Source organism: Sorex araneus, chromosome 2 (genome assembly GCF_027595985.1).
Source record: "Sorex araneus isolate mSorAra2 chromosome 2, mSorAra2.pri, whole genome shotgun sequence".
Classification (NCBI taxonomy): domain Eukaryota; kingdom Metazoa; phylum Chordata; class Mammalia; order Eulipotyphla; family Soricidae; genus Sorex; species Sorex araneus.
In genome coordinates, this window is record NC_073303.1 from 39393394 (window position 1) to 39409535 (window position 16142).

The 16142-nt window shown below is 57.7% G+C and overlaps 1 protein-coding gene across 1 annotated transcript; it reads right to left on the reverse strand.

Moving 5' to 3' along the window:
* Positions 1–644: 644 nt before the first annotated feature.
* On the reverse strand, positions 645–9839 carry CLN6 (CLN6 transmembrane ER protein). The gene is made up of 7 exons (XM_055126958.1): positions 9669–9839; positions 6356–6470; positions 4612–4710; positions 4040–4228; positions 3841–3896; positions 2596–2718; positions 645–1937 (listed from the first exon to the last, which is right to left on the reverse strand). The coding sequence occupies exons 1-7, from the start codon at positions 9746–9748 to the stop codon at positions 1667–1669; spliced, it is 933 nt and encodes a 310-aa protein (XP_054982933.1). The 5' UTR covers positions 9749–9839; the 3' UTR covers positions 645–1666.
* Positions 9840–16142: the final 6303 nt, after the last annotated feature.

The following is a 16142-nucleotide window of genomic DNA, read 5'->3' on the forward strand; positions in this document are numbered from 1 at the left end:
AAACAAACGATCTAATGATGCCTTTTCAGCAGGTCTGATTATTGGGGGAAATTTCCAAATAATAACAGTGGGTTTTCTTTTGAAAATTGAATGTAATCAAAGAGAGAATAAAGTGAAAATCATCTGCCACACAGGCAGGGGGGCGGGGGTTACACTGGGGTTCTTGGTGGTGGAACATGTGCACTGGTGAAGGGATGGGTATTTGATCATTGTACGACTGAGACTTAAGCCTGAAAGCTTTGTAACTGTTCTCATGGTGATTCAATTAAAAAAAAAGAAAAAAAGAATGAACCTTGGTGAGGCTAGCGAGATAGTGAGTGTAGCAGGGAGGGCCCTGGCTTTGCAAGCAGCTGACCCAGGTTCAATCCCCAGCACAGCTGGAGCAACCCCTGAACCAGGGGTCAGCCCTAACCACTGCCAGGTGTGGCCCCCAAACAAAAGAGCAATGAAAGGGATTCAAGGGGCTGGAGCAATAGCACAGCAGGTAGGGCATTTGCCTTGCATGCGGTCAACCCGGGTTCGATTCCCAGCATCCCACATGGTCCCCTGAGCACCGCCAGGAGTAATTCCTGAGTGCAGAGCCAGAAGTAACTCCTGTGCATTGCCAGGTGTGACCCAAAAAAAAAAAAAAAGAAAGGGATTCAAGTGGTGCCAAGCATGGGCCCCGGGCCCCAGCCCTGCTCAATCTCTGGGGTGGGGGGTGTGGTCAGGCTGAGGCCAGAAGGATGAGGTGACTTTTGCCCAGGAGGAAGTGTCACCCACAAACCTGCCCTAGCCTCGGGCGGGGTGACAGGAAGGAAGGTCTCATCCAGAAACAAGTCCTCTGACTCCTTCCCACCTACTTCCGCCTGCACCCCAGGACCCCACCCAGGCATGGAGGCCCAGAGGGGCTGAGTGGGTCAGTGGGGGCTGCCCCTGCCTCCCCGTAGGCCTGGGCCCCTCATCCACTCACACCCAAAGCAGCCGGCATGGGTGTGGAAACACTTTATTCCCCCTCACCCACCCGAATGGGCAGCACACGGCTGACCAGGCCCGGCCCCGCCCACACGCGAGGGGCTCAGGCCCCGGTTCCCTGAGAACACAGGCGAGGAAGGAGGGTCCGGCCCACCGGCAAATGAGCCCAAAGCCTGGGGGGCCCCAGGATCCTGCTTGGACGAGGCCCCCCTGGCCTGGAGCTGCTGGATCCGGCAGAGACAAGAGAGGCTGGGGGAGGGGCTGGCCAGAGACCTGGGAGGGGCGGGAGCAGTGCGGGGTGCTCTTCTGCCCCGGGGGAAGTGACCAGCCCTCGGAGAGGGGGGCCAGGACGGGGAACCAGAACTGGGGTCTAAAAACCCATCCAAAGGATCCAAAGCTAAGAGAAATGTCACCATACGCCACAGTCACACCATGCACGCCCTCACACACATACACACACCCCACACACACCTTCGCACTCTCAGTCTCTCACACTCACACACTCACACCTTTACATCACAACCCAGACTCACACACCCACCCATACACATCCTCAGACACACACACACTCATTCACACACCATGTGCACACCCTCACACACGCACCTCACACTCATGCACACGCTCACAGTCAACACACACACCCTCGCCCTCACACGCCCTCACACGCGCACTCTGACACTCACACGCTCACGCCAGCCCCCGCCCTGCCTCAGTGGCGGCCACTGGTGTGCAGGCTGTAGAAGGCCCAGGGCTCGGGCACGTAGATGGCACCCGGGTACTTCTTCCTGAGGACAGGGTCGTCCCAGAGCCAGGCCACCCAGAGCCCCACGAGCAGGAGGGCCAGGCCGAAGGAGGCGAAGAGGAAGAGGCCGTTGCTGTCCAGCCGGAGGCCCTTGCGCCTCTGGTGCAGGACCAGGGCCAGCATGGCGAAGAAGGTGAAGATGAAGAGGATGAAGATCTGGCCCTCGGTGACCAGGTACCTGTGGAGGCGGCAGGGTGTGGGCCCGATCCCTCCTCGCACGTCCCTCCTGGTGCCAGCCCCGGGGCGCCCTTCGCTCCCCGTGGCCACTAGTGCCAGGTGTGGGTGCCCAGCAGCGCCCCATGCTGGGAAGCGGGTGGTGGACGGTGCCCGATGCCACCGCGCCTGCAGTCTCCGTGTCGCCGCCACACAAGGCCCCAAACCGTGTCCCCGCGGTGTGCGTGCCCCACAGTTGAGGGATGCCTGGGAGACCCCGCCGGTCCCGGTCCCGGGTGGAGGTGGGCAGCGCCAGGAGCCCGGTCTGGGCACTTAAAGGGGAGGTGGCCGCCCCCTGCTCGGCCACCAGGGGGCGCCCGGGAGCCTCCGCGTTACAGGGGTCGGGGCAGACAGTCCTGGGGTCCCCAGTACCAGTCTCTGCCTTGGGGGAAACCCGAAGAACCAAGAACCGGGCAGGCAGCGTCGGAGGACAGGGCCCCCCTGCACCGCCCAGCGCCCCCCCCATCCCCGGGCTGTACCCGGGCTCTACCAAGCCCCTTCACCCCAGATTCCCCCCTCGGAGGGGCCAGCACCTCCATCTCCGAGCCCCCTGCGGGGGGCACGGGGGCGGGAGGCACAAGCAAGCACTGTCCACCCCCCGGCCCGGCGCGCCCGGCACTCACCAGTAGTACAGGCCGCTGGGCACCACCAGGAGCAGCGCGGCCCCGGGCACCGAGCGCGGCGCCGCGGCAGGGGCGAAGCAGCCGCTGAAGTACATGAAGAGGATGAGGAAGAAGGGGATGTACCTGCGGGACGGGAGCAGCACTCAGGGCCCGCAGCGGGCGCCCCCTGACCGCCCCCCGCACGCTGCGCACCCCCGTGGCTGAGGCCCCTGCAGGTGTGAGGCCCCGAGCCAGACCGCACCCCTAAAGCTCGCACCCCTCTATGCCAGGGGCTCCACCGGCGCGCGGCTGGGGTGCACCAGCCTGTGGGAGCACTGCCAGGGCAGGGAGGACGGCCAGGAGGCACAAAGGGCCCGGCCGGGGAGGACCTCGGTCTGGGAGAGCTTGCTTGGGCCCTGACTTCCTGGGCAAAGCGAATCAGACACCCACAGGCTCTCTCCGGGAACCCCTGCACACGGGGCGTCCCAGCAGGGCTGCGGAGGGCTGGGCGGGACCCGGACAGGTTCTATATACAGGATGACTGGGCGTGCAGCAGGTTCAGCTTCCAGCCCTAGCTGGCCTGAGCAACCCCCGAGCACTGGGTCTGGAGTAACCTCTGAGCATCACCAGAGAAGGTCCCAAAACAAAAACACAAAAAGAAAGAGTAAGAAAATGGCCTTTTCAGGGCAGGCCCTGCACTGATAAGGGGGGTGGGGGGCTGGGCTCCCCACCTCCCAACCACCCACCAAGCACTACAAGGCACAAAGCACCCCGTCTAGCCCCACTTGGGCCTGTGCCCAAGCCCTTGGCTCCTGACTCCCCACGGGGGTCCCCCCTTTCCTCTGTTCTGCCCTCCCCTCCCCCTCTGCTCCTCCCCAGCTCACAGGGAAGGGGCAGAAGCTACTTTCCAGAAAGCCCAACACGGCCCTGGGAAGGATGCCTGGGCGCCCCGCGGACCCGCGGCTCAGGAGGGGCCTCCAGCCTGGTCCACCGCCCAGCTGTCCACCCACATGCGGCCTCTAGGGCGCAGAGCAGCCGGTCAGTGGGCGGTGGGGGCGGGGCGCTCCCTTGGGGGATCCGTGGGGGAGGGGCTGTTTACAGGCCGCGGCTCCCCCGCCCGCCCGTCCGCGCCCTCTAGTGGCTGCCGCGCGCACTGCAGGGCCGCCAGGAGGCACTCCCACGCCCCCAGCGGCGGAGACGCGCGTTGCAGCAGCAGCGCTCCCTCCCACCTGCTACGGGGGGACAGATGGCAGTCAGGTCACTCACCACATGCAGTGGCCCAGGTACTCGTCGTAGTAGTAGAGCAGCTCAAAGGAGTCGATCTGGGAGCGGGACAGGCTGATGAGCGTGGAGAGCTGCGGGCAGGGCCCACCCCCAGGCGGTGCAGTGACCCCGCCCTCGGCCGGCCACCACCCTGGGGCTCCCTGTCCACTTCTAGGGACAGCGTGACCCCGCGGGAGCTCACCAGCGACTCGGGCCGCAGGTCTCTGATGATGGGGTTCTCGCGCACGGACAGGTGGTGCTGGTAGCCGCTGAACAGGAGCCGGTGGTTGACCGAGTCCCCCACCAGGTGGATGCTGGCGCCCATGATGAAGGTGATGACACTGACGTAGACGATGGACCGCGGCAGGGTGCGCGGGGAGCGCTCCACCAGCTGCGGGGGTGAGGGGAGCCTTCAGTGGCTGGCTCTGCTGCAGCCCCCAGCCACACACCGGCAGGGGTCACTGCGGAGGTGGCCACCTGGCCAGTCTGCTGAAGGGTGCCAGGTCCCAAGCACTGGGCCCAAACCGAAGGGACGGGAGTTTGTAGGGCTCCCGAACCCCGGCCCTTGAGCTCAGAGCCCTCCCTGTCCCACTCTGCCAGTGAGAGCAACCAGAGTCAGCCCCGTCACCCCCGCTGCCCCCAACCCCATCCCTCGCGCCGTCTGCTCAGCCCCCCTCAAAGGTCTGTGGGTCTCAGGTCCTGCTGGGCTGCGGCACCCCAGTGACCCTCCCCTGCCCCGCGGCACCCCTGCGTCCAGCCTTCCCCCGACAGCACCTTGAGCAGGAGGAAGGGCGTGATGACATTGTAGGCCATGTGCAGGTAGTCGCCCAGGCTGGGCTTGTTCAGCGGGAACCAGTCGAGAGGGAGCAGCAGCTGGGGGCGGGGGAGTGGTATTCAGGCGGGCGGCCAGGCGGGGGGCCCCCCAAACACACTCCGCACTTGTTCCTCCTGGGACGTCTGTCCCAGGGCACCGTGGTCTCCAGACAAACAAAGAGCACAAAACAGGGGGTGGACTCAACCTAGGCCCCCACATACTCTCTCCCCACAGGTACCAAATCAGCATTTCTGAACAGAGCGGGGGGGCTGAAGGCTCCTTGAGGTCTCGGTGGTTCTTCCCCTCTCTAGGCTCAGTTTCCCCATCTGTCACAGGCAGTGTGGCCCAGGTGGCCTGCAGGTGTGCGGCCTGGGCCTCTGGGCCCCAGCGACAGGACAGTGGGGAGGGCGCCTGCTTGGAAGCCGACCCAGGCTCAACCCCCGGCACCTCATATGGTTCTGAGCCCTCCCAGAGTGATTCCTGAGCACAGAGCCAGGAGTAAGCCCCAAGCACCTCCGGGTATGGCCCCCAAAACCGAAAACCGAACCAAAAGATAATACAAGGGAGGCTGAGCACAGGGTATGAGGGCACCATCTGGAGTAGCTCTGAGCACTGAACTAGGAACAGCAGGTGTGGGTCCCCAAACAGAAATAAACAATAGTGACAAGAGACAGTATGTGGAGGGGAGGTCACAGCTCCCACAGCCCTGCAGAGGCCCGCAGGCAAGCCTGTGGAGACCGAGTGTGAGTGTCCAGACCCCTCCTTGGTCACTCACCTGTTCCGGAAACCCTCAGGCCAGTGTCGCCAGCTTCAGGGCCAGGAAGGGCGTGGCCTGGCCCATCTCTCAAGGCCCCATTGGGGGATGCCTAAGCCCTGACTTGTGTGTGCAAAACCAGTGACCCTCTCTGCCGTGGAGGCTACTGACTGGAGCATACACACACACACACACACACACACACATGCAAACATGCGCATAAATGCAGGATGCAGGAGTGGGTCACACCTGGCAGTGTTCAGGAGACCATATAGTGCTGGGATCAAACCCAGACCCCCTGAACTCTCTCCCTGGCCTAGACTCTGTGTGTGAGTGCGTGCGTGCATGCGTGCGTGCGAGTGTATGTGTGTGTGTGTGTGTGTATGTGTGTGTGTGGTGCCAGGGATCAAACTCAAGGCCTCAGATAAGCAAGCCCAGTACCCCACCGCTGAGCCACACCAGTTGGGAGACGCTGAGGCAGTATCCAGATTGCTCATCTCCAACCCGAGACTGACAACCGCTGTGAAATGAGAGCTGACTTGGGTTTGGTTCTGTTCGGGGCTACACCCAGCTATGCTCAGGGCTACTCCTGGCAGGGCTCAGGGAGCTACATGGGATGCCCGGGATTAAACCTGGGGAGAAGTGACGATTCGACACTGATGCATAAAGTGGCCTTGGGAGGAAGGGTGATTGCGCCCTGGATCCAGGGCACATGCAGTATCTTATATTCTCCCTTCCGGCTGATCCCAGGCCACGTGGAGGCAGGGTACACTGTGACTGGGCACAGTCTGAGCACTCAGCCCCTCGGGGGCACAGCAGGGCCGTCGTCACAGCGAGAGCCCAGGGAAGAATCCTGGTCTCGGCTCGCCACTGGCTGCTCTGGGCAGGACCTTGACGGAGGTCACACGCTGGCTCGGCGGCTGCTGGTCCTGTCCTCAGCATCCACTCACCATGGCAATGGGACGACCGAAGTCCAGAATCCAGTTCTGCACGGTGAAGTAGAACCAGAGGTCCAGGTGGAAGGGTGCGGGGTGGGCAGCCTCCTCCTTGCTGGTGGGGCCGTGCCTGGAACGGCCAGAAAGGGGTCAGTGGTCAGCGCCTCCTCACGAGACACACGTGGTCAGCATGGGGGAAAAACTTCAGAGGGCATTCTGGGGGTGGACTCTAGCAGCAGTGCTCTGTGGCAGGAAGTGGCGTGGTACGGGTTCGGACAGAGGGTGGGGAGAAGGCACTGCATCTGCACCTGAGTCTTGGGGCACTAGCACCGACCTTTCCAGCCTGGTCGCTGAATATCCCTGGCAGTGACCCTGGGGACCCTGAGCACTGCTGAAAGCCTCCCCCCTCCTGCCACCAAAAACCAAATATTGCAGCCACTGAGCCCTCTCACCCCTTCTCATGGGCAGGGAAATCAATGCACAAAGGAGGCAGAGAGCTGAAGCCAAAAAAACACCACATATGGCCCCCGAGCCCCGCCCCCTCCCTGAGCACGGAGTCAAGAGTAAGCCCTGAGCACAGTCACGTGCAGCCCCCAAAAGAGCAGCCCAGAGCAGCAGGCAAAGCCTCCACAGAATACATTATAGTTTCCAAGTTTAGAACCAAGTCACAGACAACACACAAAAGGCAATTAAGGTTAAGCCACCAAGGAGACAGGTCAAGTGTTTTTTTGGTTTGGGGGCCACAGCCGGGGGTCCTCACAGCTTAGTCCGTGCTCAGGACTAACCACTGGCAGGGTTTGTGGGACCATCTGGGAGGCCAAGTATTGAACCCATGCTGACCATGTGCAAGGCAAGTGCTCTACTGCGGTACCATCTCTCAGGCCTGGCCCAAAGGGCCAGAGTGTATACTGGCACGCGGGAGCCCCAGGTCCATCCCGGGTACCACACTGTCCTGGGCACCCTCTGTACAATCCTCAGAATCACACACATCCGCAGATGAAGACTCTGAGGCTTGAGAACATGAAAGTAAAACTATAAAGAACAGGAGTCGGGGGTGAGGGGGAGATGTAAAGAAATGACCCCAGGGCCGGAGCGGTAGAACAGCGGGGAGGGCGTTTGCCTTGCATGCGGACGACCCGAGTTCGATTCCCGGCATCCCATATGGTCCCCTGAGCACCGCCAGGAGTAATTCCTGAGTGCAGAGCCAGGAGTAAGCCCTGAGCATCACTGGGTGTGACCGAGAAAGAAAAAAAAAAGACCCCAAATTCACTAGGAGATGGGGCTGATGTTCAATTTTGGGCTTGGGGACAACACCGGGCAGTGTTCAGGGATCACTCCTAGTGGGGCCCGGAGGACCTTGATGGAGGTTAAAATCCAGAAATCAAGAAACAGCGGTTGAGGGGCCAGAGTGATAGTACAGCGGTTAGGGCGTTTGCCTTGCACGCGGCCAACCTGGGTTCGATTCTCGGGATCCCATATGGACCCCCAGCACCGCCTGGGAGTTGGTACTCACTGCCACACCGGCGGGCACTTCCTCGATGATTTTAATTTTAACCACACTCAGCTCTGCACCCACTAAGAGCTGCAGCCATCCTCCACACACCCCCAGCACTACCTGCACGCCGAGCTGCCCGACACAGCCTTTCTCCCCTGCAGCGCCCACCTCAAGAGAATCACGCAGTCCTGCTCCAACTCTGTCCCGCCCGCCGCAGCCCAGCAGAGGCGGGCACAGCTGCTGGGTATCAACCCTAAGTGCTTTAGGCTTCATCAGTGAATTGCCCCTTTTCCTCCTCCCAGAGAAGCTTACCATGGCCTTGCTAGCATCCCTAATTTAAAGCTTATATTTAATCTTTCCTTCATATTTTACTGCTCACTGTCACAGTTCCCCAAGTCAGTCTTTTTTTTTTTTTTTTTGCTTTTTGGGTCACACCCGGCGATGCACAGGGGTTACTCCTGGCTCTGAACTCAGGAATTACCCCTGGCGGTGCTCAGGGGACCATATGGGATGCTGGGATTCGAACCCGGGTCGGCCGAGTGCAAGGCAAACGCCCTACCCGCTGTGCTATCGCTCCAGCCCCTCCCCAAGTCAGTCTTGATTAGTTATAAACCAAAACTTTCTGGTAATTCCGTGCTTTGTATTTGAGGTGCTGTGCATTGGTACCTGTTTTTCTATTTCCCCTATAGCCTTTTTATATTTTACTACAGAGCAATGTTCTTTGGTTAAACACAGAAAGATCACTAATGCTATGCTCCTAGTATTTGGGAGTTGACTGACTCCAAAATATATCTACTCCTGGGCATAACTACTTGGTCATAATTACTTGACTCAAGCTTCAGTTGCTGTAGTTCCTAACATCTATGGGACTGGGATGCACCCGAGGCGAGTAGCAAAGCTACCTCGGCATCGAAATGGGACAGTCTAGAAAGCATAAATGCACCGTCTTGATGCAAGCTGTTAGGACTTAAGAGGCAGGACCCCCATGGGGAAGGGAGGGCTGAACTGGCCTGAGGACTTAGTGTGGGATTAAGGTATAAAAGCCTCGCTCAGAGCCCAGAGAACTAAGTGTTGGGATCTTTGTCTCTCTGTTCATCCAAACAACTGCAAGTACTGATAACTTACACAACTAGAGGGAAAGATAAAAGACAGAGTGTCTCCTTGCTTTAATCTCCCCAAAAGAGAACTCCCTATTTATCTCTAAAAAAGAGCTATGTAAGTTTCCAGGTGTCTTACCTAAGTCAATGATCAGTCACGCCTATGACCTTACCTCACCCCCCGCAGATGTTCTGTAAGAATGCTGACAGATAACGCTAACATAATGCTCTGCACGAAGCGGGCCATTTTCACCATCAGGCCGTGGTCCCCATCTCTCTGTCTCTCTGGCCCCCCCATCTCTCCGTCTCTCTGCTGGGGCCGCGGCTCTGGGCACCCCCACCTTTATACTGTGAACTCACACACAGCAGAGGTGCTTACAAGTGCTTATAGTTTTGATGGGGCAGCAGAATGGGCTGCAAAGGCCCGGCGCTGCTCATAGTGGCTTCTTCCCCGTAGTGGTGCTCACCCAGGGCTGCGCCTCGCCTCCTCCCTTCACTCCGGGCTGCCTCGCCTCCTCCCCCTGCACTCTCACTTCCTTGGGGTCTGGGCGGCCGAGCAAGTGTGCACATCGCCTGGAAGCGCGAGTCCGGGCAACCCTGGCCGTGGCCTGCTCCGAGTCTGCCCCCAACTCTCCCGGGCCCTCGCGAGGTGCTCCCGGGGGGGCGCTGGCGCCGCGCGAGGTGAGCTCGCGGCACAGTGCTCCCGGCCCTCCGCTCCCCGCCGGCGCGCGCGCACCTGGCCTGCAGGAAGGACACGCCCGGGCCGCCCGCCGCCGCCGCCGCCGGCTGCTGTCGCCTCCGCGCCGCTAGCTCCATGGCCGCCCGCTGCAGCCGGCCCGAGGCCTGCGAGCCCGGTCAGTGGGCGCCGCTCCGGGCCCGCCAGTCAGTTCGGGGAGCGGGGCCTGGGGCGGGGCGGCGGGAGAGCGGCGGGGGCGGGGCCTGGAGGGGGCGGAGCCTGGCTCGGGGCGGCGGGAGAGCGGCGGGGGCGGGGCGGCGGGAGAGAGGCGGGGGCGGGGAGTGGGCGGGGGCTGTTCGGCCGGGGGCGGGACTCTGCGCGAAAGATAGGCGTCCGGAGGCGGGATTCGAGAGTCTAGGGGCGGGACCAGGGCGAGGCCGGGAGGGGGCGGGGCCGCGCGTTCGGGGCGGGGCAGGGGCGGGGCTAGACCCTTACTGGACGGGGTTCCGCGGGCCCAGGGTTTGTTGCGCGCGCAACCCGTGTGTCCGCTCGTGGGGACTCAGTCCTGGCGGTGGCCAGTGGGCTGTGTTGCGTGACCGGTGTGTAGACCTCCACTGTAGGAGTGGAGGGGCCGGTAGGGACCTGGGGAAGGTCTCCTCAGACCCAGATTCCCCTGGGAAAGGGGCATAGGCGGGATTGCGGGGGTTTGTCCTTGGGAAAGGGTGAGTTTGTGATGCTCTTGAGCTTAATCCAAGCGCCTTGAGCGGAAGAAAATGTCGCTATTTTAAATATTTTTATTTTAGGCGCTGTGATTTATAAAACCGTGCGTGGTGCGAGTTCATGCATTAGAGATTCCAGCGCCACACCCATCACCAGTGTCCACTTCCTCCACCGCTGCCCCAGTGTCCCTTTTCCCTCCAACCACACACACACACACACACACACACACACACACACACACACACAGGTTCCCACTCACCCACGCCCCCACGGCTGCACTCGCTTCCTACTGAAGACAGAGTCTCAGTTTCTGTTGCCTTTGGACGTTTGTAACTCTCCAGGTCCATCCACAGAGCAGAAAATTGTACAATTTCATTCCTTATTGCCTAATGGTATTTCATTATTGTATCATAGCTTTTGTTTGTTTCTGTGTCACACCCTCTGCGCTCAGGGCTTTTGCTGGCTCAGGGCACCGTATAGTGTGCCACGAATCCAACCCAGGTCAGTCTCATGCAAGGCAAGCACTCTACCTGCTGGGCTACTGCTCCGGGCCCTGTATCATGGTTTCTTTATCCAATCATCTGTTCTTGGGCACCTGGGTTGTTTCCAGATTTCTGTCTATGATGAATAGTTCTGCAATGAACATCTCGTTGCTCATCGATTTGTTTGAGCGGGGCACCAGTAACGTCTCTCATTGAGACACTTATTGTTACTGTTTTTGGCATATCCAATACGCAGGCAATGAACATGGAGTGTAAATGTCTTTTCTGAATAGTGTTTTGGATGCTTGGCATTGATGCTAAGGAGTGAAATTTCAGGGTCAGATGAAAGCTTAATTCCTAGTTTTTTCCCTCCCCCTCCTCTACTCTCCCGTGTGTGTGTGTGTGTGTGTGTGTGTGTGTGACACCTGTCTGTGCTCAGGAGTTACTCCTGGCTGTGTGCTCAGGAGTCACTCCTGGCAAGAATTCTCAGTCTTGGGGGCTGGAGTGATAGCACAGCGGGTAGGGTGTTTGCCTTGCACGCAGCTGACCCGGGTTCAGTTCCCTGCATCCCATATGGTTCCCTGAGCACCGCCAGGGGTAATTCTTGAGTGCAGAGCCAGAGTGACCCCTGTGCATCGCCAGGTGTGACCTGAAAAGCAAAAAAAAATAAAAATAAAAATAAAGAACTCCCAGTCTTTTTGAGAAGTGTCCATAAAGTTTTCCCAAAATGCTGGACCAGTTGACATTCCCACCAGCAGTGCACGAGGGTTCTTTTTATCCCCCATAAGAACTGCTTGTTTTTGTTCTTTATGAAGTATGCCGGTTTCTCTGGTGTAAGGTGATGTCTCATTGTTGTTTTGATTTGCCTTTCCCAGATGATACATGATGCAGAGCATTTTTTCACTTGCTTTTTGACCATCTGTGTGTCATCTTTGAAGAACTTTTTGTTCATCACTTCCTCCTGCTCCCTATTTTTTGATGGGGTTGGCTCTTTTTCTCTTGGAAAGTTCTACCAGATCTTTATATATCTTGGATATTAACCTTTTGTCCAATGTGTGACAGGCAAAAAGCCACTTCAGCACATGGTACTGGGAAAACTGGTTGTTCCCCGGGGGGTGGGGGGGAACACCCCAATTCAGACACCTTTTTAGTGATGCCGGGGACGAAGTGCACAGTGAGCGCCTTGACCACTGTACTGTCTCTCCAGCCCCAAATCTACTTCTAAGGAGGCAGAGGGATGCCAGAAAGTCACCAGCGCCGCACAGAGGCGACCAGGCTGCTCTGGTGAGGGGACGCAGAGTCCCGGGAACTACTCAAGCCCCCCTGGGCCCCGCCCTTCTCCCTCCAACACAGGGTTCTCCTTGGGTGCCCGGAGCTCTGCAGCCCGAGGCCTCCGCGGCAGTTTTTCTGTTTACATCCGTTTCACCTGAGGCAGAAGCAGAACAGCTGTCTCTGAGCGCCTGTTCTGGATTTCCAGGGTGGTCCGCAGGTGGGGGCGGACATGGCTGCCTTTCTCCTGGAAGGAGGCTTCGCTGACGTGGCCTGGTGCATGGAAGAGAGGCCAGGGGTGTGTGTTGGGGGGCGGGGGTGTGGAACTGGAGCTTCTGTGCTCTTTCCTGACTCCTGCAGGAGCATCCAGCCTGGCCTGATTTGTGTCCCCGCTGCAGCCCCCACCTTAGCCTAATGCCACACCCCTAGGACCTCAGCCAACGCTAGTGACGTTTAATCTGAACTTAGTTTGATTTTAGACTCATTTCTTTTTTCCTTCCTTCCTTCCTTCCTTCCTTCCTTCCTTCCTCCTTCTCTCCTTCCCTCCCTCCTTCCTTCCTTCCTTCCCTCCCTCCCTCCCTTCCTTCCTTCCTTCCTTCCTTCCTTCCTTCCTTCCTTCCTTCCTTCCTTCCTTCCTTCCTCCTTCTCTCCTTCCCTCCCTCCTTCCCTCCCTCCTTCCTTCTTTCCTTCCTCCTTCTCTCCTTCCCTCCCTCCTTCCCTCCCTCCTCCTTCCTCCCTCCTTCCTTCCCTCTCCTTCCTTCCTTCCTTCCTTCCTTCCTTCCTTCTCTCCTTCCCTCCTTCCCTCCTCCCCTCCTCCTTCCTTCTTTCCTTCCTCCTTCTCTCCTTCCCTCCCCTCCTTCCCTCCCTCCTTCCTTCCCTCCTTCCTTCCCTCCTTCCTTCCTTCCTTCCTTCCTTCCTTCCTTCCTTCCTTCCTTCCTTCCTTCCTTCCCTCCCTCCCTCCCTCCCTCCCTCCCTCCCTCCCTCCCTCCCTCCTTCCTTCCTTCCTTCCTTTCTTCCTTCCTTCCTTCCTTCCTTCCTTCCTTCCTTCCTTCCTTCCTTCTTTCCTTCCTTCCTTCCTTCCTTCCTTCCTTCCTTCCTTCCTTCCTTCCTTCCTTCCTTCCTTCCTTCCTTCCTTCCTTCCTTCCTTCCCAGCCAGCTCCCTTGGCCTCTTTTAATTCTCTCCTGGGCAGGTTGGGGAGTGAAGGGCCCGGAGTGGCTCCTCAAGGCCCCGGTGGCAGCAGCTCACCCAGTGAAGGCCTGGCCAACGTTCCGGGATCAGGTGTGTTGGCGCTGCCTGGGGGCACATTTGTGAGGTAACCAGCTAGGGTCGGACTCCTGAAAGCGCCCCCCCAGCGGCCAAGTCAGCCTTGCAGCCGTTCCAGCGGATGTTGTTTGTTCCTGCCTGCCCGGGCATGCTGACCCCTCCGCCACCCCCAGGGTCTGTGACGCAGCCTCCCGCTGCCTGCGCTGAAATCAGGGCTCAGAGGAGAACAGTTCTGCTGGGGTTCCTGGGTGAGAGTGAAAGAAAACTTGAAGAAGCCTGAATTCCTTCCTGAGCCTTGGAGAGAGAGAGAGAGAGAGAGAGAGAGAGAGAGAGAGAGAGAGAGAGAGAGAGAGAGAGAGAGAGAGAGAGAGAGAGAGAGAGAGACTGTGTCTGTGTGTGTCTGTGTCTGTGTGTGTCTGATTTAACAACTATATATATTTTTAATTTTATTGAATCACCGTGAGATAGTTACAAGCTTTCATGTCTGGGTTCCAATCTCACAATGATCAAACACCCATCCCTCCACCAGTGCACATTCCCCACCACCAATATCCCAGTATACCCCCCCTTCCCACCCTCCCCCTGCCTCCATGGCAGACAATATTCCCCATACTCTCTCTCTACTTTTGGGAATTATGGCTTGCAACAGACACTGAGAGGTCATCATGTTTGGTCCATTATTTACTTTTGGCATGCATCTCCCATCCCAACTGGTTCCTCCAGCCATCATTTTCTTTCTTTTTTTAAAATTTATTCTTTTATTGAATCACCATGTGGAAAGTTACAAAGCTTTCAGGTTTAAGTCCCAGTTATACAGTGCTCAAACACCCATCCCTTCACCAGTGCACATATTCCACCACAAAGAATCACAGTATACCTCCCCCCACCTCCCACCTCCCCAGCCCCCCCACCCGCCTGTGTAACTGATACATTTCACTTTACGATAATTTGTTTTCCATTGCTGAGAATGAAGAGATATGAGGTCGAGTGGCTGCACTAGCGGCCAGACATCATTTTCTTAGTGATCCCTTCTCTATTCCATCTGCCTCCTCCCCTCCACTCATGAAGCAGTCTTCCAGCTATGGGCCAATCCTCCTGGCCCTTGTATCTACTGTCCTTGGGTGTCAGCCTCATGTGATGTTATTTTATACTCCACAAATGAGTGCAGTCCTTCTATGTCTGTCCCTCTCTCTCTGACTCATTTCACTTAGCATGATACTCTCCATGTCTATCCATTCATAAGCAAATTTCATGACTTCATCTCTCCTAACAGCTGCATAGTATTCCATTGTGTAGATGTACCAAAGTTCCTTTAACCAGTCATCTGTTCTAGGGCACTTGGGTTTTAACAAATAATTTTTGAACAGCTACCCTAGATGGTGTTAGAGACCCTCTAGAGAGACTGTGATCTAGACAGTGGAGTCACTTCCCACACAGTGTTCTGCCATCAGAATGATTTTGCAGAAAATAAACCCAAGTGGGGCTGGAGCGATAGCACAGCGGGAAGGGCGTTTGCCTTGCACACGGCCGACCTGGGTTCGATTCCCAGCATCCCACACGGTTCCCTGAGCACCGCCAGGAGTAATTCCTGAGTGCAGAGCCAGGACTAACCCTTGTGCATAGCCAGGTGTGACCCAAAAACCAAAAAAAAATAAAATAAAAAATAAATAAACCCAAGTATTGAATGGCAGCCAAAAGACGGGTGTGAGACAGACAAGAGGAACCAGAGGTGTCTGCGAGTCCAGACCGGAAGGAAAGAACTCGGCAGTGTGTTTGGCCCCTGGATTTCAGTGGTATGACAGACATACGTGTATGTGACATTTAACCTGCACCGGAAAGCTGATGGGGCCAGTCACATGCGGCCCAGGCCCCAGGGCTAGACCGCAGCAAGCTGGGAGAGGAGGGACAAGCCTGTGGAGAACTTGAAAAGTGAGTCTAGGCCCACGAGGTGGCACTGAAGTCAGAGAGCCCCCACAGGTGGCTTATGTGAGGCTAAGAAGAAAGATTGGAGCTCTCCCAATCCACCTCTGCTGCCCCGGGGCCGTCCGGGAAGGCTCGGGCTAGTCAAGTCTGCCGTGAGCCCCTGCAGCCCACTAGGTAGCCATCAAGCCACACCTGACGTCCACTTGACCTTCTGACATGGGAGTTAATCCCTGTCACCTGATTTCTTGGGGAGCTGTGGATTCCCACCGGAGTGAGGACTTGCTCTTTGAAGGAAAATCAGTCCTAGGCCTTACTCAGGGCTTTCAGTCTTTGTTCTTCCCACAGAAAAGAATTCCAGAAGTAGAGGAGCAGTGAAATGGAAACGGGTTCTGTTTGGAGGTGTTTTCTTTAGGGTTTAGTTTTTTGTTCTTTGTGGGGGTTTTTTTGTTGTTGTTTTTTTTTGTTTTTGTTTTTGCTTTTTGGGTCACATCCAGCGATGCACAGGGGTTACTCTTGGCTTTGCACTCAGAAATTACTCCTGACAGTGCTCAAGGGACCAGGTGGGATGCTGGGAATCAAACCCTTGTCAACTGCGTGCAAGGGAAACGCCCTACCCACTGTGCTCTCGCTCCAGCCCTTTGAGGTGTTTTTGAGGAAGGGGTAGGAGGGAGAGAAAGAGAGAAGTAACAAGCTCAAGAGAGAAAGCAGACATCTCCAAGGATGGAGAGAGCCCCAGTACACACTTCAAGAGGGGCGTGTGGGGTGACCACATGTGCTGGGCCACGTGGACACAAGCTGCACATGGGCTCGGGCAGCATTTGTGAGCGCTTCCTTTGCTCAAGGTGACCTTTAGAGGGTTTTTTCCAAGCTGCCCTA

What these genes read in the sequence shown, in the direction of transcription:
- CLN6 (XM_055126958.1), bottom strand. Translation starts at nt 9,748, where the DNA reads ATGGAGCTAGCGGCGCGGAGGCGACAGCAGCCGGCGGCGGCGGCGGCG. An exon ending in CGCCCTTCCTCCTGCTCAAG is followed by an intron (nt 4,229 to 4,611) that starts GTGCTGTCGGGG and finishes TCACCCCCGCAG; the next exon opens with CTGGTGGAGCGCTCCCCGCG. An exon ending in TACCTGGGCCACTGCATGTG is followed by an intron (nt 2,719 to 3,840) that starts GTGAGTGACCTG and finishes CCCGTCCCGCAG; the next exon opens with GTACATCCCCTTCTTCCTCA.